The sequence below is a fragment of the Bombus pascuorum genome, chromosome 10 (assembly GCF_905332965.1).
Source record: "Bombus pascuorum chromosome 10, iyBomPasc1.1, whole genome shotgun sequence".
Taxonomy (NCBI): Eukaryota; Metazoa; Arthropoda; class Insecta; order Hymenoptera; family Apidae; genus Bombus; species Bombus pascuorum.
The window spans coordinates 9,499,446-9,525,716 of record NC_083497.1 but is presented as its reverse complement, the minus strand read 5'-3'; the positions used below and the strand labels follow the sequence as shown (position 1 = coordinate 9,525,716).

General features: G+C 38.4%; 3 protein-coding genes and 1 long non-coding RNA gene across 6 annotated transcripts; 1 reads left to right on the top strand and 3 right to left on the bottom strand.

Moving 5' to 3' along the window:
* Window positions 1-80: 80 nt before the first annotated feature.
* Window positions 81-12,763, bottom strand: LOC132911259 (6-phosphofructo-2-kinase/fructose-2,6-bisphosphatase-like). Of its 3 annotated transcripts, none has more exons than XM_060967778.1 (6): window positions 11,652-12,763; window positions 6,557-6,718; window positions 5,427-5,596; window positions 3,473-3,856; window positions 2,698-2,967; window positions 81-1,563 (listed from the first exon to the last, which is right to left on the bottom strand). In XM_060967778.1, the coding sequence occupies exons 1-6, from the start codon at window positions 11,860-11,862 to the stop codon at window positions 1,135-1,137; spliced, it is 1,626 nt and encodes a 541-aa protein (XP_060823761.1). In that variant the 5' UTR covers window positions 11,863-12,763; the 3' UTR covers window positions 81-1,134. The 3 variants fall into 3 exon arrangements, with proteins under 3 accessions (XP_060823761.1, XP_060823763.1, XP_060823762.1); XM_060967780.1 differs by lacking the exon at window positions 11,652-12,763 and adding an exon at window positions 7,381-7,633; XM_060967779.1 differs by lacking the exon at window positions 6,557-6,718.
* Window positions 12,764-13,983: 1,220 nt separating this feature from the next.
* Window positions 13,984-15,633, bottom strand: LOC132911291 (uncharacterized). The gene is made up of 2 exons (XR_009658953.1): window positions 15,530-15,633; window positions 13,984-15,410 (listed from the first exon to the last, which is right to left on the bottom strand). It is a non-coding gene; the product is annotated as an uncharacterized LOC132911291 (long non-coding RNA).
* LOC132911285 (immediate early response 3-interacting protein 1) lies at window positions 15,115-15,905 on the top strand. The gene is made up of 3 exons (XM_060967848.1): window positions 15,115-15,354; window positions 15,557-15,658; window positions 15,733-15,905. The coding sequence occupies exons 1-3, from the start codon at window positions 15,264-15,266 to the stop codon at window positions 15,786-15,788; spliced, it is 249 nt and encodes an 82-aa protein (XP_060823831.1). The 5' UTR covers window positions 15,115-15,263; the 3' UTR covers window positions 15,789-15,905.
* Window positions 15,906-21,174: 5,269 nt separating this feature from the next.
* Window positions 21,175-24,172, bottom strand: LOC132911276 (pro-resilin-like). Its single transcript, XM_060967838.1, has 2 exons — window positions 23,487-24,172; window positions 21,175-22,927 (listed from the first exon to the last, which is right to left on the bottom strand). Exons 1-2 carry the CDS (start codon window positions 23,763-23,765, stop codon window positions 22,442-22,444), a joined length of 765 nt encoding a protein of 254 aa, XP_060823821.1. The 5' UTR covers window positions 23,766-24,172; the 3' UTR covers window positions 21,175-22,441.
* Between the last annotated feature and the right edge of the window lie 2,099 nt (window positions 24,173-26,271).

Genomic DNA, 26,271 nt, shown 5'->3' with positions numbered 1-26,271 from the left:
AATCACCTCTGTCGATTATTTCTCGCGCTTTTCTTCGTAGAGAAAAATACATTGCACCCATGTTACTTTGACATTTCTTAAATGAGAGCGTAGCACAGTATATCGCTGATTCTGTGCGTAAAAATATACATCTATCGTTCGAACACTCATACACACTCGAAAAATACAATATTCGTTATTTCCTTGTTAACAATGATATCAGGTCCGTTTTATAGTCAAACTTTATATAACGCTACGGTACAGTATCTTTCAATTGTACTTTACAGTAATAAAAATCCTAATATCGTCCAAATCTCAAGGCTTACAATCGTTGTGCTAGGAACTAAGCAAACGAAAATACATAAATCTAAAATTCTATCACCTATAAATAGTACAATACTAAAAAGACTGTCTTTCGTGTGTTCGTTGTATATATTATAACAATATTTTGAAATAGAATTTAATACGAGAGACATGTTTCGCATTTCTACAATTTAAAAGATTGCCTGTCTTGCTGCATTTTACAATGTACAATTAAGATATTTGTTGCGATAGTCGTCTGCGACATATTACAGCTAATATAACATTTGACTTGTATGTGATTAATAAAATTAAACTGCTTAAACATAACGTATAGAGGGCTCCAGCAGCAGGATACTAAATTATTGCCAATGGGAACAGAATCAACGAGGAAAAACACGATAATCGGAGTACATCCCGCGAAGATAACAGAACTCGATGATAAACAAGTCAAAGTTGAAACGACTAAAGTTCCTCAGGGTTTCTGAGAAAACGAAAATTTCAGAAATAAAATTCCAGCCTCGATAACAATTATTCGATCCTACATGTCGTTTCTTTCACGCGATCTATCCAATCTATTCATCGAAAAATATATTCTGAATTGACTCCAATATCATCATCTTCCGTCTCATCGAATCTGTAATTCTTAAAGATACCTTAAAGCGATCTACTTATACATATATACATACTAAAAATATATTCAATCCATCACTTGCATGATATTTCAAATCTTCATCCCCTGCCTGAATTCAAAAGCAAAAATATTCCAAGAAGATATCACTGCTGAAAGCTCCAGGGGTTACAAACAAATAGACATCGAATTTTCGACATGATCGTAGATCCCCGAGCGGTTTCTCAGTGTTGTTGCACGAGAGTGGGTCCGTTGCCAAGATTTCGCCAAGGATCCGGTATGTCGAAATGTGCTGGCACTGTGAGTAGAGCATCGTCCGCGGTTCTGTCTGCGCTGCAATTCTGCGGCTTCACGCGAGTCGTGTTCACACACTCGATGGGTAACTTGAAGAAGTCCACCTTGTAATTGTAACCCTGGCTGCTGACTCGGATGATGGTATGCAGTGGCACCTCAGCGTAAGGCACCTCTTCCGGTTTTTTATCTGTGAAGAAGCCGATGATGCAGCGCAGAATAGCTTGATGAGACACGACCAAGATGTTGTTGGATCTCTGTAATTCAGCAATAACCGGTTCCACGCGGTGCATCGCGTCGATGTAGCTTTCTCCCCATGGATAACGATAGCGCAGCTTATCTTGATCGCGCCATGCAAATTCCTACGCAAAAGCATTGGGTTAAAGATGTAGAAGGTATATACGCTATCTATGTACTATATGCTAAAGTATATAGACTTTTGCTTGTAAGTCATGGAATAGTTCGTACATCGAGGTTCCTAAAGCATTAAAACCTAGCTTATGCAAAATCAGGGAACAATGGCTAATTTTAAACATAAACTTTAATAAAGTAAATTTGCGATATAATATTCAAATTATGGTATAATTTAAGTTTCGTTATAATACACGGTTAATAAGTACACGTCAACTTCGTATTGTAATTATAATATTCATTTATGCGTGTTCTAAAACTTTGTCCAGATTAATCCGACTGATTGAATTCGATCTAGTAACGCGAAACGTTTTGGTCATCGTGAATGTGCTATTTACTTGACTGGAGATATTTTTTTGAACTTCAACGCTCATTCTCATTAACTAAGCAAATATTTCGTGGACGTAAGTGGATAAATTTGCATACAACTGAGTTTTAATCAGTTACGGACTGTTAACGCAGACATTGAGTCACTCGATACTTTTCCCCAGTGGCCGAGTATTCAATACCTGAGTCATCCGCAAAGATTTATGTTATTACTCGTTTTCTATGATAAATATATATATAATAAATATTCCATATCTAGAACCATAAACTTATCGAAATATAAACTATAACTGCAGTAACTAATCGACCACTACGGAAATTTTTATCAAATATCAATCTTAAATATATCAAGTATAGTATATAATGTTTCTAACGTAATACTGATATGGTTATAATAAATCAAAAAGCTTATACTATGTACTCTATAACCTACAATGATAACTGTTACAGCTACCACCATCTACTACTTATTACACAAATAAGTTAAAGCTAGGGACTGATAAATCCAACCAATTGAAGGCTCGTTTAAATACAGCCAGAAGTTTAGGCAAGTAACAAACGAAGCCGAATTTACACGTTTTTCGATTAATCATACGTAGTGACCCTTCAAAGTAAACGGTATAAATTATCTTCACTCGATATTTCACTAATCTACTGACAGTGTCCGAATAAGGCTTTGGTCAACAACACTTGAAACGGAATTCAATGCAAGCAGTGACGAAATTTCGAGGAGGAAGACGCGTTTGATCTGAAATTACCTGCGGGTAATGCTCCTGCATCTCTTCATAAGACAGACCCTCACAGATACCGGCGTGGAGTTCGTTGAGTGCTGCCACGTGTTCTTGAGGCGCTTCCACGCCACGAGCAGTCGCGATAGTCCTTCGAAGGCGACTAGTTAGCACGCGCAGGTCGGGAATACGCATAGCGTTGAACTTGGTGGCCAACGCTTGTGCATATCTCTCGCCACGTGCGCTTAAAACTGCGTCACCACCAACCTTACCCAATACGTTGTATTCGCTTTCACCGTGCTGTAATCAAGAGAGAGAGGGAGGGCTTTAGTTTTACCAAATGATAGAATATTCTGGTTTCGTTCAAGAAGGATTGGGAATATTACATTCTCGTAAGAGAGGCGTAGCAATGATAAGATTACAATCAGATGAGAAGAAATCGCTTTTGGAACCAAGCCCTGATAAGATAGCAAGATTTTAAAAATACAATATGTATGTTTTTACGTATACGTATGTTTTTAAAACAAGTTGTATGTAAACAATTGAGGGCTCGTCATGCTAAATGAAGTGCTCAGTTATGTACATTGATCTTTTTAATAATTGCAAGCGCCACGACCTGGCTCAATTGTCCTTGACTCAACTCGTAATCTAAGAACAAACACGTTTCTTCATTATCGTTATCATTATCACTTGTCGAAAAATTCTTTTAATTAAGATTAAAGACGCGAAGACTGGGCCTCTAGGATTAGAACATCTGAGATAAGGATTAAACGATGACAAATGTGAAATTTGATGGATTACTAACCCGAGAGAAATAAAGAGTATGCGGTTCAACAGTAACGCTTCCAAGATATCCAAGGACATTTGTCTCCACGTGGCCTGACACATTGCAGGACTCGATGTTCATGCTGCCGGTGTCGATACGGATTCGTGGATACGTCTTCTCATCCATTGGCTCGTAAGATCGAATGTAATGAGCTATCTTCAATCGTAGATCTTCTTCAGCTGTTATTGAATCCATGCCAACATAGTCAGCGCTGTACCGCAATATCTCCTTGCAATTTCGCTCCAGTACAACCGGATCGTCGCAGACGCACTCGATGAAGAGGACGCGATAACCAAGCTGTCCGGAAAAATATTCGAAGACTTCGGCGCGCTGCGCTCGCATCACCAGCGTGGCATCCAGGATCTTCAAACAGGAAAATTCTTAAATGCAACTAACTGTGACAACTCGCAAACTCAAATTTCATATTTATTCCTACGCGTTTTATTTAAATAGACATTAGTCTATATCGATTTTCAGTTATTTTTCTTTGTATTGTATATTTGGAGAGATTGCTGCAACAAGGAGGTAGCTTTCCAATAATTTGTGTAAACCAGCAGAATGCAAGTTAAAATTAACCAAAACTATTTTGACACGCGCTATAAACTAATATTTCTATTATTTAAACACATTTGAATATGAAACCTATGCCTATGTTTTTCTCTTCCAATAAATACAATATAAATACTGAAAGTGTCTTCATGTTGCTGCAGGCCCTTCGTCAAAATTAATTATCGCTTTATTCAATTAAGAACACCGCAAGCCATAAGTATTAGGGAACATATTGATATTTAATACGAATGGAGTGCCTTTCGTTTCTAGTTATTTCGTTATAAATCTGTTATTTCATTCGCATCACTTGTACTTTGTAATATAATATATACCAGATAAAGAAAAATTCGTCAGTGTTCCAATCGATGCTTCTAACGTGTAGATGTCCTAATAATTATGGCGAGTAATTTATATATAAATTTACATGTTGGTTTCTCTTATTGTTAACTTATATATCAAGACCACATAGGAAGAATACGATAAATTAGAATAAATAGGAATATTTCAATATGATATAATTTGGAAAGAAAAATGCACCGTTAATTCCAGAATTAAATAATTAGTTTCCTATAATATCTGAGATGCGTTTCCACATAGAATTTAAAATTTACTGAAGACACGTTTTACCGTTGTAGTCTTCATATAGAAAGCGTGTCATATTTGTTCAATTCTCGACTATTTCTAAAGCGTATAATATCGAGAAAATAACGAGCCGATCTTAAGCTACTTTCAACACCATGAACTATTGCGGTTTCTATCATGGAACGTTGGTACATGTTGTTAAAAATATTAAACCAGGTAAAACTCGTACGACAAGATTCGGTTCAGTTGGAGAAAGGTAGACCGGCTTGACTAGCCTCGGTTTAATCGCGTCGTCCACCGTTAGCGAGATCTATGTATAAATACGACCCTTGACCGTTCTAATATTCTAATCTATTCTTGCAGCCTCGGTTACATAATAACAAAAAAAAAAAAAAACACGTGTTTTATCTTCCGGTCGGATTTTTCAAATGCGCAACGATTAAAATTCTTTCTTAACTCTGTTCTATTATTTTCGATCAAATGCAATCGCGCGTGCTTCTACTCGTTTCGACATCGAATCTTTCTCAACTTTTTTCGATTACTTTCAATCAAGTACAACCGAGCGTATTCTCGTTCTCGTGTTGATACCGAATCTTTCTCAACTATTTTCAATTATTTTCAATCAAATACAATCGCGCGTGTTGTTGTTCTCGATTCGATACTGAAATCTCTTGAACTTTTGCGATTATTTTCGATCGAATGCAACAGCACGCGTTCTCGTTTCGATATTGAATTTATCTCCAGATTCTATTCAATTTCACATCTTTACCAGACGTTTGTCACACATCTAATTGATACTTACAGCTACGGAATTCCCGCCTGCGAGCCATGTAGCGCACTCGTGCATCGCGTCTCGTTGGGCCAGAGCTCTCAACGCTGCGTTCGTCGTATGATCCGGAAGAAACAGCTCGTGCGATACGGCCTCTCCGTATGGTTCCAGTCTTTTCCTGCGGTAGTCGCTAACCCTCATCACTAAAGCAATAATTAAATGTAATTCATTAGTCGTTGGAAGGGTCTAGGAGAGCTTAGATAATTGGGTATTTTTTGATTTAGGTTTGTATCGTTGAATGGAAACAATATAACAGTACGGTCGTAAAATATAGTGAACTAACCTACCCTTCTTTGTCAATGTCTCATTTATCATTTTGAAGCATTCGAGAAAATTGAAATTACGCTACTTTCCCTGTGATTCTTGTTTTTCATCGATTCAATTCGCGAAACATTCAGTCATTATCTAACACGTTAAATGCCATGGGGGTCACCGGTGACCGGCACTCAACTTGGTCGTGGCATAGTGGGGGTCACCGGTGACCGGCACTCAACTTGGTCGTGGCATAGTGGGGGTCACCGGTGACCGGCACTCAACTTGGTCGTGGCATAGTGGGGGTCACCGGTGACCGGCGCACCAAGATTAGTAGAAATACATATTTTGAATAATTATATGATAATATAATAATAATTATATAATAATAATAAGATGATGTTTTTTTCGATCGTGTTATATAGTCTCCACCTGGTATACATACATATATGCGTATGTAGAGAATATATCTATCTGTAGTATTTTATAGGGTTGTAAAAACTAGGAAATGCACGATGTAATATATTACAAATTAAAATTTGTTTAAAGTGTCGTAAATTTACGTAACAAGTCTATTAAACGTATATAATAAATGCTCTTAACGACCGCGTTGAAAACAAAAATGGGAAAAATGAAAAATAAGGAATTAATGATCATACACGTAACTTGTATACATAATACAATCGCGAAATAGGAAGTTAAAAATGAAAAAAAAAAAGAAACACGGATAATTGATGGTCGAGTGGAAATAATATTACGAAACCGCTTATTCAAGATGACTAATATGATTTAATGAACAGGTTTCGTCTTCAAGCGTAGCGATTGTCAGTAAACGAAACAGAATTCCCTACCTTTAGTGGAATCACCGTTCCAGTTGAGTCTGCGCGAAAGGCATTGTGCCACTTGGCTTTTTCCACGACCTGGTAAACCGCACATTGCGATTACAACCCCTGAAAATTTTCGGGGAGACTTCATTATCCCCGACGTCCTTACTGGGATTTTATCCTTGGGTTCTGAAAGCAAGAGAATCTATGATACTCGTGTAATCAATTGCATTTTCATTTGCTCAATGTGTAGACGCATGGCCATTGATAAACCTTAAGGAGACAAAGGATTGTGCAACAAAGACGCGAGTATAAATGTACAGATCGTGAACAAATTTAACAACGCCAATACGCGATTACGATAGAAGTCAGATATTTTCTAAGGCATTTCATTGTAGCATTCGGTTATTTTTATGTGTATAATAATATAATAATAACGACCAATTTTAGAAGATGCACCCAAATGACTATGATAGATCTGACTCGGTGCCAAGTTACTTTGTTAAGCCAGCCAACGGTCGAATGATCATTAACAATGTGAACGTATGTGACGTAATTCGATAGAAAATTGAACAATGTGATTGTATAGTAGTATAAGAATGAAATTAGCGAGAAAATTATCGTTTCCCTCTGACGTATCTTCGATTCACAAAAGAACTCTTTCTCGGGCACTATGAACAAAATATTTTAGATTTTCATTTTGTTTTCGTCGAATGAAATATTTAGGTTTCTACGAAACAGTGAACGTAAAAGTGAAAATAAAAGATCATTTCCATGAGCGTTCTGGATTTTACCCGTACATTTAGATTAATATCTTTTTCGCTATTGATCGATGGAAGAATAATCCTTACCGATCACACACATGTTCTTTACAATGTACCGTTAACAACACTGTTCGACCATCAACTAATGACGAATCGATAATGACAAATGCGTTTCAATGGCACAACCGGCTAGACGAACTCGCGAGCTTTAGTGTGCGAATTTCAACTGAGTACTGATGCCTTCCTGTTGGGTTCCACGTTAAAAACCGAGCGTTGGTGAACTTTATATTTAGAATTCTCTCCTCATGCACGAGAGCTTTTGGCTGCACTTTTGCGACTGCCGCTTCTTTCGCGGTATTAATCTCAACAAGAAATTTTGTTTTTTGTTTGGTCGATATTCTGACTCATTCTATTCTCATTTTTCGAATACGGATATTCATGCGAAACATTTGTGAGAAACATTTGTTTCACTTGCTAAATATAGCAATTTTATAGTTCATATATTAATCTATATTTATATTAGTTGGAAAGTTCGTAGTGAAGTTCAAAGAAAATGTATTTTCATATATTTTACATTCTATCGAATGTAAAATACAATATTGTTTCATATAAATTAAATTTATGAAACCTCTATAAAAAGTATAAATTAACCCCTTGCAATTTTATAGCAATCGATTACAGAGCATATCAATTCTCAGAGATGCTAGGAACTTTTCAGACAGTTTAATATTTTCATATATATTATTTTATATAATTGTGTAATTATTTGGATACGTATTTGATTACTATATTTTCCAACACTCTATATGTCAAAGTTTCTATGTGTCATGTGATAATTTTTATAATATATCGTGTAATCGTTCGTAATCGATATATAATCGTTTAGCTGTGTATGGAATGAAAATTCAAAGCAAGATTAAAGTTCAAGTACGAAAATACGTACGACGACCTGTTTGTAACGTTATAATTAACTCGTTGTTTACAATATAAAAAATTTAAATGGAGTAAGAATTATCGAATTATCTGGGTTCACGAAATTCGACATAGCGATAGAAATATGCGTTATCGCGTGTTGTTTCAAATTGCTATGTCCTCGTGCGTAATAATCGAAGCTCGAAAAGCGATAAAGGTCATTACATTTGGACTAATTTAACGAATCTCGAAGTAGATTTTTTGCCATAAGCAGAAGCACGTACGCCAAGAAACGATTTCGTCATTCGTGATATCCGTCTTCATTTTTATTTGCGTGTCTGTTTTTCCCAACTTAACGCGTGTCAACAAAATAATTACGAATTAGGCCGCTTGATCTGTGGATAAAAGAGCTTTGATACACGTTTATAAATTATACAAATGATCCGCACGTTTCGCTTTGAAAAATAAAACGTATTGAGAACGGAAGTTTTTCAACTCAAACAAACGGATGATACACCGATATATGTATATTGTTTTATAATTCAAAGTGCAGCTTCGAGTGTCGTCTTTACCAAGCTATTGCATGCGATACACGATCAATACCGATCATTCGCGTATACCAAACGACGTACTATCACCTATCGAGAATCCCCATGAAACCAACCTTAACAGTTGGTGCGTTGACCTGAAACGTGTCGTCACTCGATTCATTATTCAAGCGTTGAATTGTAACAACGCACGTGCTCTCGCCACGCTACAGCTACCAACGTATGCGTGAATACTAAATTATTTCATGGAATACCGTGCCGATAATATTTATTTATCTACGAACAAATGGCAATGAAACTTATGTCGACAGAATACAGTAATTAATTATGAAAATAAGTTTTTCGTGTCGTCGTTACGTCCTCGCGAAGATTCATCACGGTCATTTCCATACGCTTTCACGCGCAGGATAAGAACAAGGTCAGTGGCAGAAAATCGATAATCGGTCTTGTGGAGAAAACCACTTTCGTTGCATCGGAACAGCGCTGCAACGTCAGCTACCGTTACATCGCATTTCACCAAATTTCCCTCCAGTGTTTCGTTAGAAAAAAAAAAAAAGTAAACGGAAAAATTGAACTGACAGCTACTTGAACTAGATAAAACAAGGTAATTTCTGGAACTCATCGTACTCGAAAACTCTTGTCAAAATTTTACGATAGAGAGGAGCTTAAGTTATCGAAGCTTTATAGAATTCGAAAGCACTTGAGTTTGATAAGATGAGATACTCGTGGGACCTGGTACGATCGTTCAGTTACCAAGATATAGAAAAAAGAAACGAAACCTTTGATAAGAAACTACCGTGCTCCGAGATAAGGAGCATTTGCGTCAACTGAATATCGTAACACGTTAGTGTTACGATATAAGATACAATTCTTTCACAGCTGACAACAGCTACTATTTTGCCACTGTGTATTTATAAGCTGTGCGTATCTACAAGGACAATACAAATAATTGACGTATGCTGACGATAATGCACGTGTAACGACTACATGCACGGCTGGTCACGAAAGTAGCAGTTCAAAGAAACACAAGGGACACACCCTCGATCGTGGAGGTTTTAGTCTTATTGGCGTACAACTCGTACGGTGTGCAATGTGCACATTCCCGTTTCTCAAGCTAAGATAATATCCCGCATGGCATATCCTTGAAGAAATTTTACCTTTCGTTTCTCTGGTTTTTCCTCTCTCTCTCTCACCCCCTCTTCCTCTGTCTCATTAAATTCTTTTGCGGTTTATCGCAAGGTAAACATTGGGGAACGTGTAACGAATTCTTACTAGCAATATCCACGTTGTCAAAAGACATCGTTGTCTCGAGTGATTCTTTGTTTAAGTTCAATTAAATAACGAAATTAATAGCGCGTCTTTGAAAATATCAGTGACATTTCTATGTGGTACGATGCCGATTGCAAATTTAGAAATATCAGACACCCGTTGATACTCAAAGATCGAGGATACTCGAAGGTTTAATTTATCCCATCGAGAATTTTGCTGTGCTTAATTTATGTTACTACGACTAGCAATAAGATGAATTTATTATACGATATTTCGACATCCTTCGGTGACTGGTACTGAATAATTTCCATTCATTCGCGAATAACAGCTTTTGTGCTCGAGGTCACGTTTAGAGGAAACATAGAAGCACGCAATTCTTTCTCCGCTATTGATTAATCCCTTATCTTCTAATATTCAGACACACTTATGAATACAAAGATTATAATTGTAAATGAAAGGAATTCAAAAGGAACCTAATGCCAAGTCCCCATAATTAAATCTTTTAATTGCGAATAGCTAATGTATAGTTACCTAAGTATAGTTACAAAAGAAAGTAACAACGCAAATGGTTAAGAAACGATATTCCCCTGGGACTAGATTACAGTAATCGCAGGGATTAGGATAATCCATGTCATTACCATAATTTTCTCGTTTACATCTCTGAATCCTACTGACCTTGGTGATCTTTTCTGCTTTTACGAACTGTGTGACTATACCCGTCGAGTTTTTCACTGACACGCAATTTAACGTCATTAAAAGAAAACCGGGGACAACCTTAGGCGACAGAAACGCCTCTTTGAAAGGCGCACGTTGATTGGTCCGACCGGACTGATGATAAATGGAAAAGGACAAAATATTTTTTTATCAATGCATACTAACTTTTGAGGCAACAGACCTCCGTTATTAGACGCCGTAAACTTACCTCTCGCGATAAATTTATCTGTCAGATAGCGTGGCAAGTGCAAATCTATGTACAGATTCTCCGTTTTTATACCGTGAATCTTTCTTTGTTTATCGTTTTCATTTTCTACGTGAGTTCAATGAAAACAACAAGTTTATCTGTTTTAAGTTATTTCTTACAAGTTGGATTTTCTTTCGTCGCACGCGTTTCGAGCATACGACACGGATATCTATTTAAATCGCGTTTTATTTATAGTCACCACTCCGATTACAAGTGGAGATCACAGATTCGTGAAACCGTGGCCTGGTTTCGTGGGAATTTCGGTGCAATAGCTAAAGATCTGTCTGACACGAGTCGAGAAATTCAAAGAGAGCGAGCGAAAAAGCGTAACGCGTTTCAATGAAAAAAATAAACGATGAACAAAGCCATTATTTCGTCCGGTATTCCGCAGATGGCATTTGCTAATTTCGTTTGCATATTGCATTTCCGTGCAACTTTTTATGATGACTATTGCATTGCGTAACTCACAGTAATTCGATGCTTTCGTTTTCGATAGATAAGAAATAAATAACGTTCCCCATCGAATGTTTCGCAACCTGATTACCGATTGAATTGCTATTAAATAACATCGTTACCTATCGAATGTATCGAACATGGAGTGATTGTACGAGCAAATAATATCAACTAGATGAAACTCATATTACTAGTGCCCCATTTGATCTTCCTACCTTGGCGTTGTTCCTCGATACTTGGTGCCATCGTATCGGCGCACGATGAAGTCTCCTCTTTTGTAGTCGACGTATTGGTTGCTTGTGTTATGATTGGTTTGTTGGTTTCTTCGTGGAAAAAGCCGGCTTGCAGTGCAAGTTTCCTCACGGCCAAACAGTAACCCAAAATCGGTGCCGCCAACAGGTCGAAACAGGCGGCAACCCAGGGCATAACCCAACGGTAAACTATTCAAATTGGGGTCTTTAATTTCCCTTCAGGAAAACACAAGCCAACAAATAGACCGGTCGAAAAATAGACAATTACAGGAAGAGAATGAAAGTAATCCTGGTAACGCTTTTGTTTGAAATATCCAGCAAACAAGAGCCCTCTATTTGTATAAAATACTCGGAAACAGTTGTCTATTGCTAGTCTCCTTTGTACTCGTTTTACTGCTCAATCTTCGGCTAGAGTTCTTCCGAAAAATGATCGCTGCTTGTGTGCCGTATTATGGACAACAGGTCCTCCCTCATTCCAATTTGCTTGATCCTCACCTCTGGAGCCAGTTTGCGTGCTTCTTTGCCTATGCTCGAAGAAAAGCCCACTTCTCCGATATTGTCCTCTTCTTTCTTTAAATCTTTTTTTACCCTCGATTTACTTGATTGTTTGATCGTCGTCGATCTATCACGTTACGATATACCTTTATAAATATTGTCGGTACAGACGTTGCCCGACTGTGCGCACGCGCTGTCACAAATATATGCTAGTAGTTTACATAGTCACGGTGCTGCCTCACCGTTTTCCAGCACACCGGTGTTCCCTTCTCGCCGCCACTTCAATTCTAGTTATGTTTATTTATATGAAAGGTATTCCTTACCCTTTTTGGCTTCTTTTCTCTTCCTTTGCCGCCCACGACAACGCGGTTTTACTCGGACAGTCTGTAGAGTCACCTCTGCAGAATCAGTTCTCGTACAACCGGTTTACCAGATTAATTTTATCCACCAAAGACCTTCGAATATAACTGTCGACTCTTTATTGCTTGATTCTAATTTCTGCGTTTGTTGATGTCTTGTTCACTGTATGTTGCGTGCAGATCTGCCTAACCTTCTGTAACTATCGATGCACAAAACTTTAAAAATTAAAGTGAAAACGAAGTAAAAATGTGTTGTTGTGAAGTGAAAGGACTTGTCTGTAGTCCGATCGACGAGGTATTAACGACTGATGTTCCCTCATTTGCTGCAGCTTTTAGCAACATCGACCCGGACCTGCTAGGCGCCCTCTGTTGAAACTGGCCAATCAACGGCTCGCTCACCCCACCACTAGTACACAGCAATCATGTTGGGAACACGTCGAATGTATTTACGTTTGAGGACAAAACGTTGATATTTACTGGGCCACTGCAACCTTAGACAATGCGATTTTTACATAATATTTTACAAATCTGCGTAAAAATATCAACAGCAGTCATGAAGAAATCGGCTAGAATTTTTATTATATAATATCGTATAATGTCTCAACTATAATTTCGACAGACGTAAGCTATGTTCCACCGAATTTGAATCGCCGTTATAGTGCATTTTAGGTACGTTTATTTTAGTCTGTTAACTATAATCGCTTTACTTAGACATTGTATTATAGAAACTAGTCTAATTTGGTCCATTAACGTGTTAATTCTTGAAACGATGACAACATAGAATTTCGTTCTTAAGAGTTCAATTGTACGCGCCTTCAGTTCACTCGAACTGATATTAGAATCATTCTTTCGTCTCGTTCCATCATTGGACCTTATGCATCATAAATTGTTACCGTAACGTGTCACGTAATTCCTAATTGCACGGCTTAAGCATTTTACTCTTGCTTCCTGGGTAACAGTTTCGACGTCACCCAAGTATTATTTATTACAGGCAATAGATTAGATAATACGTGATTTGAACTGAAAACACGATTGCAATAATAAATGATAATTATTTATAATCTACTTGGATGACAAATTGCAAACTTTGAGTATCATTTCTTTTGCAATTCTGCGACGATTGAAATAATATTTGCTTTGATTGGTATCTAGCGTTCACGAATCGACCTTCTAATTTTTCTTCGTCTGTTAATCGACCAAAGTCCACGTTTGTTTCTTCTATTTCTCTGATGATATTTAGCGGACACGAGCGGTCAGACTCGTGTACTTCACATTCAGTGTCATTTAGTTCAGTCGGTGAATGGTAACGCATTATTACCCTGTGAAATTGCAGTAGGTACAGACTAATACGGCATAAATTATGGAAATAGTTCGCACACTGATGTGAATTTGAATCATAAGATTTCTTGGAATTGATTCTATAAGTTTGATTATAATGCGTATATTGCTGCATCTAGTTTATTGAAAAATACACATTTTTATTTGACAGATGATTTGTAGTCATACGATTTGCGTAATTACTGGGGAAATGAATCAGAGTACCTTGTGATTTATATAGAAAGCTAAAATTAAGGCAATCGTTATCGTTGTATATGAAAAATATTATTATCTGTTAGGGGATGATGAATGATTTGAATGAATTCGTGGAAGATCTAAATTAGTCGAGGAAACATTGGCTTTGGAACAATTTTCCTATATTGTCTTGTTGCCAAATAAGACGTACATTGTACATGTTGGAGACTTTTCCTAAAATTAATGATAGTTTTGTCTCAAACTTTTTTTAATCCTAGCATAATGCAATATTTTCTACAGTTGCATAAACGTGACATTTGGAACACGTGATTCACGCGTACTTTCCGCCGACGCGAGTTTAGTCTGTGGTGCAATTTTTTGCAGTAATACAACGCTTGTTCGAGGCTGTGATTTAGCATAGCTTTTGCTGAATACTTATCGTCTGCAAACAAGAAAAATTTTTGCGCACGTCAAATGCGTTCGTGACTTTCATCACGATATGGAAGATTCCGACTTTTCTTTGCATACGCAAAACGATATCAGAATATTAAAATCCACGAATATCCTTACACGTGATAAACGTGTGCCTCGAACGCCGCGTGATAAAATGATGATAGAGGTCATGAACGATCGAGGGTAGCATGAAATGAACTCTAAGTTCTATAACTAAATCGGCACACATGAATTGTTAACGTAACTCAATTGAGAAGGGAGCGTCGAATCGTCTAGAAACACTTGTACTCCTGTTCCAAAAGCGTTAGTGCCAAGAAGGTGCGCTTTGTCGTTCAATTATTATAAATAGAATAATGCTCCTAACCATCCGTTGTATTATCGCGTTGTTAAGTTACTTATAAAGTCTACCAATTCTTTCGAGTATCGTTTTAACTCTTAGTTTCCATATCGTACTATTTCTGCAAGCATTTGTAAAATAATATCGATGAAATTCAAGATTTTCGAAATCTTGAGCGATGTTTAAATCTCGAGATTATTCTAAATGTATTTTGACATAGTGGAAATAAATTTTAATTCAAATTTCCCGCATAACGCCACTGTTTTAATTGATAGTTTCCAGCGGAACACAGAAGATGGCAGGACGGTTCCTAATCGATACAAATTGATTGGTTGATGCGTATGAAGCTGTTTTACCTTTCCTTACGCTAGTGGCGCTGCGTGATATTCTCAATGTTATCATTCATCATATCGATATAATATGGCGTTTACACTTTGGACACTTTTTGAAGCGACTATGTTGTGTTTGAATGCGATCTGCGTTTTGAACGAAGAAAGATTTCTTGCAAAAGGTACGCAATATCGTCATATTTTTGTTTGTATTATTCTTTTATACTGAACTTTTTCCCTGCATAGAAATGAAGAATTTGTAGGTTATGCTGTCTATTGTATTTACATATATCGCGTTATATGATAAATATATAAATCATATGTATATATTTTTACTTGTATATTGAAATACATTACTTAATTTTTGTTTAAACATTGTTACAGTTGGTTGGGCGTCGTGGCAAAATGTTCAAGGCTTCGGAGAACCTCCTACAGCAAAGTCACAAATTTTGAACCTTATTAGGTCGATACGAACAGTTGCACGAAGTAATTACAAACAAATTATTTTCATTCGTTTGATAATTAATTTAAATATAATAACAATATATTGTTTGTTGCAGTTCCATTGATATTCCTAAATATCATAACAATAATTGTGAAATTGGTGCTTGGGTGAAAGAAACGATTGATGGTGTAAATAAAAGGACAATGAGCTGTGAAAAGTGATGTACATAAACGCAAAATTACATTCTTTTATTTTTACCTTTGTATCGAAGAGTAAAGTATTTTTTATCATATCACGTTTCAGCGTATTCTTGTACTGCAAGTATTTTAAAAGATAGCAGTATTTATATATGTTGCTTCTGTCTACATCACTTCTTATTTATTTTTATATTATGTTGTAAACTTCCAGCTGTTTAATTATGTTGGATATGTTCTACATATTTTTTAATCACCAAAGTGAAGACAAAAAATTCCTTATACGATAATGCGGTAATACACAACAAACCTTTTATCATATCAAAATACATATATTTCCATATATACTTAAATATTCATCTAAAATATCATTCAATTTTTCGAACTTTTTAGAATATTTCTTTCCACGTTATCCAGCAGTTCCTGTTCCATCTGCACTAAACATCTGCTTTTTCCTACACTAAACAACATCTATTTACTTCATTTTGCCAATACCTACAAATAAACTTGAAACAACCGTCGAATTTCATATTGCAACATCAACTCTATAAAAGGAAGTTTGTCATGCGACTTCAACATGTAACTGTAAGTTGTAATTTAGTTCCATTTCTTTTTATCGACGCCAACAATTAAAAATCTCATACTTCATTAGAAGAATCGTCAAAGAATTGAATATTTTTTTACTTTTGCTTTATTTCGAAATTCTATTTACTCAAGAGATGTGCTAGGAACTTTTTTCATTTTCTTAATTAGTCATTTACATTTTATTCTTGAAAGTACGGAGAAATTTCATGGCGAAGAGATGCAACTATGGCCAACTTCCGTTATAGGACGTCTCTTTCCGTTAAGTGTCTTCGAATGTACTCTCACGGGTAATTTAAATCATAAATCAACAGACGAACGTACTGTAAATTATGTTCGACTTGGTGTGAGGTGTAAGTAGTTGGACAGAATGCTCATGCCTGTTTGTCTTCGTGTCTTCATAGACGTCGTGATGGCACACGCGGGAAGCCAATGATTTTCTCGTAACTTTCTCCCCTTCTTCGCTTTCTCGGGGTGGAAGTAACATACATGCATACATACAGTAACACACATCTCCGTGCAGTCAATAAACAAGTGTCATGTCGACTTTGCATTCTGTTATTAGCTGCTAACAATTCAATTTTTGTCACATTTCAGCAACGTGCAAATTTCCTAATTTCTTAACTTCTTATTGCCAACTTTAAAATCTTTCGTTTCTTATTTCTATCATTAAAGGATCAATTTATTTTCCTCGAGTTATACCTTGAAATATAGATACATATCTCACGTCTAAAATAGATTCACTAAACACGGAAAATCGCCACTGAAACGCACATTTGTTTACGTCCGCTTAATCATATATTCAAAACGGTAAATAGAATGATTTAACTATTTCAATTTCCTCCGTTAGATTTAATTTATAGTGTCCATTAATCTTGGACGCCTTCGCGGTCGATTGGAACGGAAATCGTGAGGCAATATAACGACTGGATCACTTCTGGCTGATCTCCTTCACCGTAATAGTCATAGAAGTGATAAACACGTTTGTGCAATCGAATCCCTGCGATTTACACAATTTCTGAGCACGTATGGGCCCATCAAAATTGCACCGCTTTTTTCTCTCGTGCAAGTTCCACAGTTGCAAGTGCGACCTGCATTCCCTGGGCTCTTTCGTGTAATGCTTGTCCAAGTTACATAACCGACCCTCATCAGAGAATCTCTCTTTCCTTCTTTTTTAATTTTTTCCTACGAATGGCTGAAGCTGCTCGATTAGCTGCGCTGATCCACGGCAGTGCCTATTCCATTTTTCGCAGAATACAAACCTGTTGCGTAACCTTTCCGACTTGTACGTGCACGTGCGTACTGAACAACGCGGAATGCACATGTGTGTTCACAAGATACCAGAAATTATTAGAAGCGCTAAAGATATAATTTGAAGAAAAGAGGAAGAGGAAAGAGATATTCGTGGAACTTTCTTGACATTCTGGCGAACGAATTCCTCCGTTCTTCTTTGTTTTTCTTTTCAAAACCTGTGAGAGGATGTTGTGCAAGTTTGTTATCTATCGACCGCGGTTGTTTATGCAAACTCATCCACGCGTTTATCAACGCAATTCAATAAATAGACTTGAATAAAAAAGTAGAGATTTGTTTTGCTTATCAAATACTATATTATGATTACTGTATTTTAGATATTTTTTATATTTATCTATTGTTACGTCCGGTGACCCAGAATCCCACGCGCAAGCGACTGGTAATGAGACGATCAACACTCGGCAATAGTTTTCCTCTGCGACAGCATCGTCACCGAACTTCACTGGTTTGTCATCCTTAGATCAGTCAACAACTCTTGACTGGTTTGTCCTCTTCAGATCAGTCAACATTTCTTGACTGATTTTCCACTCTTAGACCAGTCATCTATTTAACTTGCTTGTCATTCTTTCAAAAGAATGATTGAAAAGTAATTCTGTTATATTTTACAATTTTTATCGTTTGCAATACATGGTTATTTTTTCAGTCTTTTCATCAGTGTACAAATTTAATTAACGCATTAAAATTAATTAACGTCTGTGTATAAGAAAAATGGCAGTATTTTAAAAAATATCACAAGAAAAATCGAGTTACATGCAACGGATGAAACCAACGGAAAGTGTCGATACAATTGTCGGCAGTAGTATTGTTACCAGGTCCCATAATTATAGAAGGCGACGTATCTTGGTTTAAGAAGCTCGTTAAAAAACGCATCCGTTGTCGCGTTAATGAAGACATCAGCCATATGTTGAGCAATCGGCATTAGGCTCAAAAGCTTGTGGCGCAGAAACGGGATTAGCGAAAGTAAAACAGACAGGGCCATTGTAAACGCGCACATTTTACGAGCCGGCTGCTCGACAAATCTTCTTCCCATAATTGGCCGAGCAGATCGCATTGTGCGTCATCGTGCCCGCGTTTTTCTCTCCTTTCACACGCTGCGACTTCTCCGGATCTGATAGATCGTCCGATTACGTGTTTCTCGTGGAAAAAAGTTCGTTATGAGCTTGGAGACTGAAAAAGTTGAGAAAGGAATTCGAATTCTACGTTGTTTAAAATTGTTGTATTAAAATTGCCGGGAATTATTATCGTATTAAATCCTAATCTTACATTATTTAGAATTAACATATAAATTTTCAATATTAAATTACTTGGAATATTTTTATCATTTCAATGCGAAGACAAAGAGCTTTCTATGTTCGCGTTAAAGTATTCATTTCTTTTAGAAAAGTACATGTAAAAGAGATCGGATATCGGTTTACTGGATGAAAACCTCCGTGCGATTGGCTTTTTAAAAGAATCCTCTTTGGGACATGGAATTCCACTTTGCAATTTCATCCAGAACTGGAGCACGGATGGACCTCATTGCGTGAGCGTTTTTCCTCCTTTCGCACGGCTTCTGCCTGGCAGGCACGTTTATGGATTATGTACGGCTCTTACAAAATTCCACAGAGAGTCTCACAGTTCCTCTTCTTCTCTCCTTTCCCCTTTCTCGACCTCGCCATCCCTGGCGAAGAGTCGCGGCACTTTCCCTGCTGGACGTCGTACATACGTAAGTCCTTTTAAAATGGCCGAATCGGAATTGACATTCCGATTTTCTCGTTGTTCATAGAAATAACACTTTCTCAATCGCTACTATTCCTTTGTTAATTCCAAAGACTAGAACGATATTTGTATATACATGAAAAATAGTACTCGATAAATTTCGTCATTTGTTTAGCTATTTCATATTTTCCCTTTAAACAATCAGATGAATATAGAAGATGATAGTTTCACAGTGCATAAAGAAGTTGTTTGAGCAGCGAAGAACGTTCTACGAAAGGCTCCAAGCCTTTTCGCGCAATATCTCCTCCACGTTTTTACTATTAACGCCTTCCGCTTTCTCGATAGTATTTTTTTTTTTTATTGTCCACGATATCTCGCCGACATCAAATATTTATTTTTCTTCTGCAATGTGTTACACGCTCTCTTGCGCAAAATCAGCTCGATTAAACACAACGACGTTACCAGGAATACGGAGAAATATCCAGCTTGATGATTTAATTTAGCTGCAGTATAGCGTTCACGACTTATTCTTCATCACGGCGTGTTTAATTGCACCAGGCCCGCATTGTGTCCGAGACGCTGGCTGATTACTTAATTCTAGCACACGTTACTCAATTTCTAATTACCCGAGCCGCGGAACTCCTGGTGATCCTAAATCGAAATTGTTTCGAAAGCCACAAGAATTTCCTATTTCATGAGAATTTCTATATTATCGATTTAATCGCTTTCAAACAGTGCAATGGGATCATCATAAAAGACAGACATTCCCATTGAACATTATGGATTTCATAAGGCAGGCACATGAGCTCTTCTAATGGAGGAAATTCTAGCGCCTGACTTCAATAAATCTGTTACGTGTAGCGATTGCACAAACAACGAAATCTAAACACGCGTAAGCGATTTCACGAGGCGTATCGCGGCTCGTTGCTCAGCGTCTAAACGTTTCCATTAGTTACGGACTTACGTACGTCGAATCGCAGTTGAAAAATTTCCTGTAAATTTCTGATAACACGGAACACTATCTCGTCGAATCGATTTATAAAATTCGAATGACGTTAATAGTAGAAATCTCCTGATCGGTTATTATTTGCTTCTCAAAAATACATTTTTCGAGATAAAATTGAAACCTCGAGAGAAAATTTCTGTCAACACAAGATACTATTTCGTCGAATCGTCTGTAAAATTCTAATGACGTTCGTTAGAAATCTTCTGATCGATTATTATTTGCTTCTCGAAAGTATGACATTATTCGGTAATAATTCAAAATCAAGAGTACATAACGTGCGCACGTAGTAGAGTCTCGCTCACGTTGGAGCGAGTAGAATAGCGAAGTGAAGCCACTTTCGAATCCCTGACCGGTGTCCAGGCTTCTTCGATCCGCTTTACGAGCATCTGTTAAACGCAGTTCGTGAGAATTTACGTCATGTCCAGGCTGGAGAAGCTCGTGAGCCCAGAGGCGGTCTGCGAACGAACCATCGCGGTCGGTTCTGATCGGTACAGTGAAAGGAGAAAGGCGTCTGCTGAACGAGAAGAAAAAAAAATTGGTCGTCTTTAAAGGAGGAGGAATATTCACGTAGCTGCGAGCGAACGCCCAGAGGTCACGAATGGCATGGGACCTAGAGTAAGAAGTTGGTGGCTGTAATTCAGGAAGAGGCCAAATCGATAAGGAAAAGAGAAATTAAGGACAAGGAAGAGGAACAGCGAAGGATGGAGCAGCGACCAGAGAGTCGTCATTGGTGAAAAGACACGTCGAAATAGAACACAGGCGGCTGTTTCAACGGTGGCGACGTTTTTTTTTATTTTTTTCTACAAAAAAGCCTTTATACAAGTATAAAAAAAGATGCATAGTTAAGGAATAGCGTTTAAGAGACATATAAAAAATATAATGTATTTGTGTTGTGTTCCTTGTATGTACGTATGTATTTCGTGTCAGCGTTCGCTCCGTTCCTCGAACTCATTTTTATCTTTTATTCCTCGTTTTTCATTACTTTTTTTCTTTTTTCTTTTTAGATAAGTTGTTCGATCTTCCTTGAAGTAACTGTTAGACCAGGTTCGATGATGTACGCGTTCAGTTCCTCCTCGTACTGTCGGATGACGCAGCGAACGCTGTGGAAAGCGTGTGTAAATTGTATTTACAAGGCGCGTTCTCGCGCCGATCACGGCTTCGACTTCGGCTTCGGCTCCACGGCTATGCCATCTCGAAGTCATAACGAATGTAACTTACGTCGAATCTCCTATGAGATCGTTCTCTATAGCGATTTGTTTCTTTTCGTGTTTTCGACTCGTATGTTTCTATCACTGGTTACGTTTTTGGATCCCTCGTGGATCCGACCGCGACGACGACGATTTTGGTACGATAAGAAGATGGACACCTCGTCGACGCTCAGATCGTTAGATCTATGTGGCCGGTTCGTTCGAACGTTCAAGTTCACTCCTCGAACCCTGTCCCGTTGAAGCGACGACCTTTTATTCTCCAACGAGCCAGTAGCCAGGAGCTTCTGTTATCTTCTAGTACGTACACCCGCGATTCCTCGGAGGATCGTGGCCCGTTGAAACGACGACGAATTGATTTCAACGAAACAGGAGCCTCTGGAATCCCTGCTCGATGTTAGCTTATACGTACACCTTTGATTTCATCCTCGTCCTGTACCCCTGAGAATCCTGATTCGTCGAACGACGACGACCCTCGTGCTTTGAAAATAGCACCATCTTTCTATTTTCTATTATAGTATTCTTTTTAACGATCCGTCCATTTTACGACGACCTTCCGAGCGGACTTTAGAAGAGGATAGGTTTCGCTTGAAAGAAATTCTTCTGTCCGGTTATAGAAACCTGGATTGTCTTGTGTTTTACTATCGATTAATCTATTTTTGGTTTTTCTCGATTCAACCTTAACCTTCGTTTCTCTCGTTCGTTAGGAGTTTCAGCTCGGAAGATAGTCGCGGTGGTCGACTGGTGTCTTCACTCGCTCTCACTCTTTCTCTCCCTCTCTTGCTCTCCCATCATCCAATCTGTAGTTTAATCTGATGTATGACCGTTTTAGTACGGTGCACCGTAGCTACCGCTTGGCCTGCTTGGTACTCCGTAGCTTCCGCTTGGTCCGCTTGGATAGCCACCAGGCCCATGGGTCACTTGGTTGAACTGTGCCACTTGGATGGCTTGCCTGATTCCTTCGAGATCGATGCCTACAACGCGTGTCTGGTAACTTGGTACACCGTAGGACGAGCTTGGTACACCGTATTGACTGGATGGAGCGCCATAGCTCGAGCTAGGGGCATAACCACCACCACCACCTATGAATCCACTGCTCTGTTCTTCCCTCAGCAAAATCTGACGGATTTGTTCGAGCAACGCGCCATCGACGGATGCTCCCTCGCTGGTTTGGTAGCCGGTTGATACGGCGGTGTATCCACCACCGCCACCACCTATGGAGTAACCACCCCCTCCGGATGGTCTGCTGTAGCTGTAGCCGGACGAGATCGGTGGTTCAGCCAGGGCGAACCCTGCTAGACCGACTATCATACACTGGAAAAACGAAAGACATCATCAACCACGTTAGTGTCTATTGTATTCAAGATTATTATTCTGAGATTATTTTCATTATAAGATATAGAAAGCAGTTAGAAGCGCGATTCCTTCGAGAAAGTGCCGTTTGAAAGAGGAGATTCGGATGTACGAGGTTCAATCAACCATAAGGAAAAAGAAGACGCGAAATCGCCACGATCGTTGAAGCGTAGTTGAAGTTAAATAGAAATCACACGACCGAGAGGGAAAGCGGGAGTGCAAGATATCGTTAACGGGGAAACTCGGTAAATACATGCATCGAAGTAACCGAACAGATAGAACGTAATCCCAGCGGAACTTAACGGAGTTTCCGGTTCGAAAATAGGTACAGGGACACAAAGTTCTAACAAGAATCGGGGACACGAATCACTTTTCAAATATCCCGTGGATCTCACTTTTTTAAAAAGACGTCTACACTTTGTCCATGCACACTCGCATTCGCTCTCTCTTTCTTTCTTTTTTTCTCTGTTTCATTCGATTCAATTTAAGAATAATGTTTAAAAGATTTCAGCGTGCTTACCGCGATCAGAGGATTCATGTCGGCTTCTGCGATGCCGCTCTGTTCTGTGACTCTGAGCAAGGTAGACCAGGGTCCTTTATACCCCACGAGAAGCAGGGGGATACTTGAAGCCCCCACAAAGAAGAAGAGACGGGGGCCTCTCAAGTGAGAGTAATTCAGCTGTGAGACGATTCTCTCCTCCCCTCTCCCTCCATGCCTCTCCTCTGTCCTTTCAATTGTGTTTGTTTCTCTCTTTCTCCGGTGGACGTTACACCTACCACGTTCTCGTTGCCCGTCCATCCACAATCCCTCGACCCTCTGCCCTCAGAATTAACCGATTTTGGACGATCCTCGTGTTGCAAAATGTCTCTCTCTCTGTGTCTTTCTTTCTCTCTTTTTCTCTCTCTAGCATCCATGCGACCAACGGGCCTCAAGTTGCGTCCTAGACCTAGACTCTTGGTACACACTCGAGACATCGAGCCTTTGGATGATTTCACAAATGTAGGTTTCGAGCCGATCGTATGGCGATGCTCGATCTTGGTCCGGGTTTCTTTTACAATTACATGGCGCAATAACGCTTCGAAGAAATTTAACGAACAGGTGTTCGATAATTTTACGCTCCACTTCGTCATTTTTTGGTTTTTCTCCTGTGAGAGATCTAAAAGACTACAATGTATTTTTTAAATTGAAATAAGAATATCTTTTCGATTATAGTAATATCTGGAAATTATAGATTATTTGAATATTTATCAAGGTACGAACATAGATATAGGATATTTATTTATTTATATTGGAATTAGAATATTTTGCAAATAGGTGAAGTGTAAATTCTATATGATTGGAATAATTATTTAAATATAAACTCAGATATGGAATATCGATCTATTCAGAGCAGAATTGGGATATTTTTTAAATGTACATTCGTATTTTTTAAATGTAAATCGTAAATTCATTGCGAAAAGATTACGAAGAAGTCCGATGTCGTCAACGTTCTGGCGTAATCGTCCAAGTTCTAACTCGATATCGATTGATTCGTACGTTGGTTAATAAATACGCTTCCAAATCTTGCTAAAATTCCCGTCATTTATATTCCACCTGCGTGTTCGCAAAAGGCACGTAGACCCATCTATCTAAGTAACATCGCAAGTAGACCATGGTGATTCTTCGTTTCTTTCTTTTTCATGATACTTTAATATATTTATTCTAGTTCCTTACAATTTAATTCTACGTTCATCCTCAACGTCTCTATTCTTCATCTTACTGAGAAATCCGTTTTTGTCCAAGGAAATTTCACTCTAGTATCGAATGCAATAATACGACCAAGCGATTTATGCCACGAACGGAAATCTCATAACCGATTTCCGTGTTCTCGTCGAACCCGTTTTGTTTTTAGATCGCAGGAAGCGAGACGATATTTTATTTTCATATTTAATCCGTTAAATACATCCATCTTTCTACTTTTCAACCTAACAACTCTCTGAAAACGATATTCTTCAAATAATCCAATTACCATTAACGATTTCTAGATGTTTTTCACATCTTACTAATGACTAATCTCATCATGTGACAAGCTTATGGAACATCGTTCACTAACGAGAAGATTCGATCCAGAAGTTTGCACAGTTCTTTGTGTTGATTTTATGTAACCTGGTTACGTAGTCTTAGCCTGAGCGAAACATGTCGTACGAACATGTCGTACGAATATGTCGCAGTCATCGAGCGTGTCCTACAGCCACCCGTTAGATCGTTGATCCCTGATCTCCAGAGGGAGAGTATCAGGAAGAAAAGTGCGCGATCAACTGTCGTATCATCCTTGTCGTAGAATTTCCTTGCGTCTCGAGTAATCATCGTCGGCTTTCCTAACAGCGTGTTCATCTTAAGGTGCATCCTTACTGGTATTCATCAAGATCTCGTGATCAGCTCACCGCCTGTTACTACACTATAGCAAGTACCATAATCAAAGTATCTTATATATTTTACATTTCTGGCACATTCTAAGCAATTTTACATCTCCAAGTTTCCTGCGAATGCGTACAAATCCGTAGCCTAACAGTAAGAAAATTTGTGCAATCGTCTTACGACTACTATTAGCGAATATCGTTCGCGGTGAGTACGCGCCTTTATTCATCTTCGACCCATACGTTTGTATACATTTACGTCCATCTATTTGCAAACACACACGCATACGTTCACGGAGAAATATCAGACGATATCGAACGGTTGTTCAGCTGGTTGGTCAGCGCGTTGGCGATGGTACCACGAAATGAGAGGGAAAACGCTTTCTTCGTTGAGGAATTTAATTATACGGCTCGTGAACTCTTGACCCACTTTTCGACACGATTCCGATCCAATGTTTCTGTCATCCTTCGCCTCTTTCTTTGCCTCTGTTCACCGGGTTCGCCTTATTTCCGGCCAGATTTGCGCGTCGTACGAGCGCGTGAGCACGGTCAGTCGTTGCTGCGAAGCTTTTTCTCGCTGTTCGTCGAGGCTCCGTTCTAACACAGTGTCGTTCGTACGGCTCGTTGGAAAAGCGGGAAGTAAGATGGATTTCGATGCTCGCTTCGGGAACCGTTCGTTGGTTATCGATAAAGGAAACAGGAAATTAGACGTTTAGTGCACCGGCAGATATATCGTTTCTGTTGATTTTTGCTCGATAACAGGGGGAGAGTCGTGGTAAAGTTGCAGTGTTACGAAATATCTACGTACACTGATGCCGAGAAGTCTTAGGATAGTTATTACATCCGTGTCTGAAAGCTGAAAAAGCTAAATAGTCGGGAAGGAATGCAGAGTTGTCGTTTAATATAAA

Bases quoted from the DNA above. Each gene is read 5' to 3' on its own strand.
- LOC132911259 (XM_060967778.1), bottom strand. From the start codon at position 11,862: ATGCCCTGGGTTGCCGCCTGTTTCGACCTGTTGGCGGCACCGATTTTG. The intron at 6,719-11,651 runs GTAGGAAGATCA...TCTTGCTTTCAG, and splicing joins TATCGAGGAACAACGCCAAG to AACCCAAGGATAAAATCCCA. The intron at 3,857-5,426 runs GTAAGTATCAAT...TCCTGTTTGAAG, and splicing joins CAGGCGGGAATTCCGTAGCT to ATCCTGGATGCCACGCTGGT.
- LOC132911285 (XM_060967848.1), top strand. From the start codon at position 15,264: ATGGCGTTTACACTTTGGACACTTTTTGAAGCGACTATGTTGTGTTTG. The intron at 15,355-15,556 runs GTACGCAATATC...ACATTGTTACAG, and splicing joins AGAAAGATTTCTTGCAAAAG to TTGGTTGGGCGTCGTGGCAA. The intron at 15,659-15,732 runs GTAATTACAAAC...TGTTTGTTGCAG, and splicing joins GATACGAACAGTTGCACGAA to TTCCATTGATATTCCTAAAT.
- LOC132911276 (XM_060967838.1), bottom strand. From the start codon at position 23,765: ATGGACGGGCAACGAGAACGTGGTAGGTGTAACGTCCACCGGAGAAAG. The intron at 22,928-23,486 runs GTAAGCACGCTG...TCGTTTTTCCAG, and splicing joins ACATGAATCCTCTGATCGCG to TGTATGATAGTCGGTCTAGC.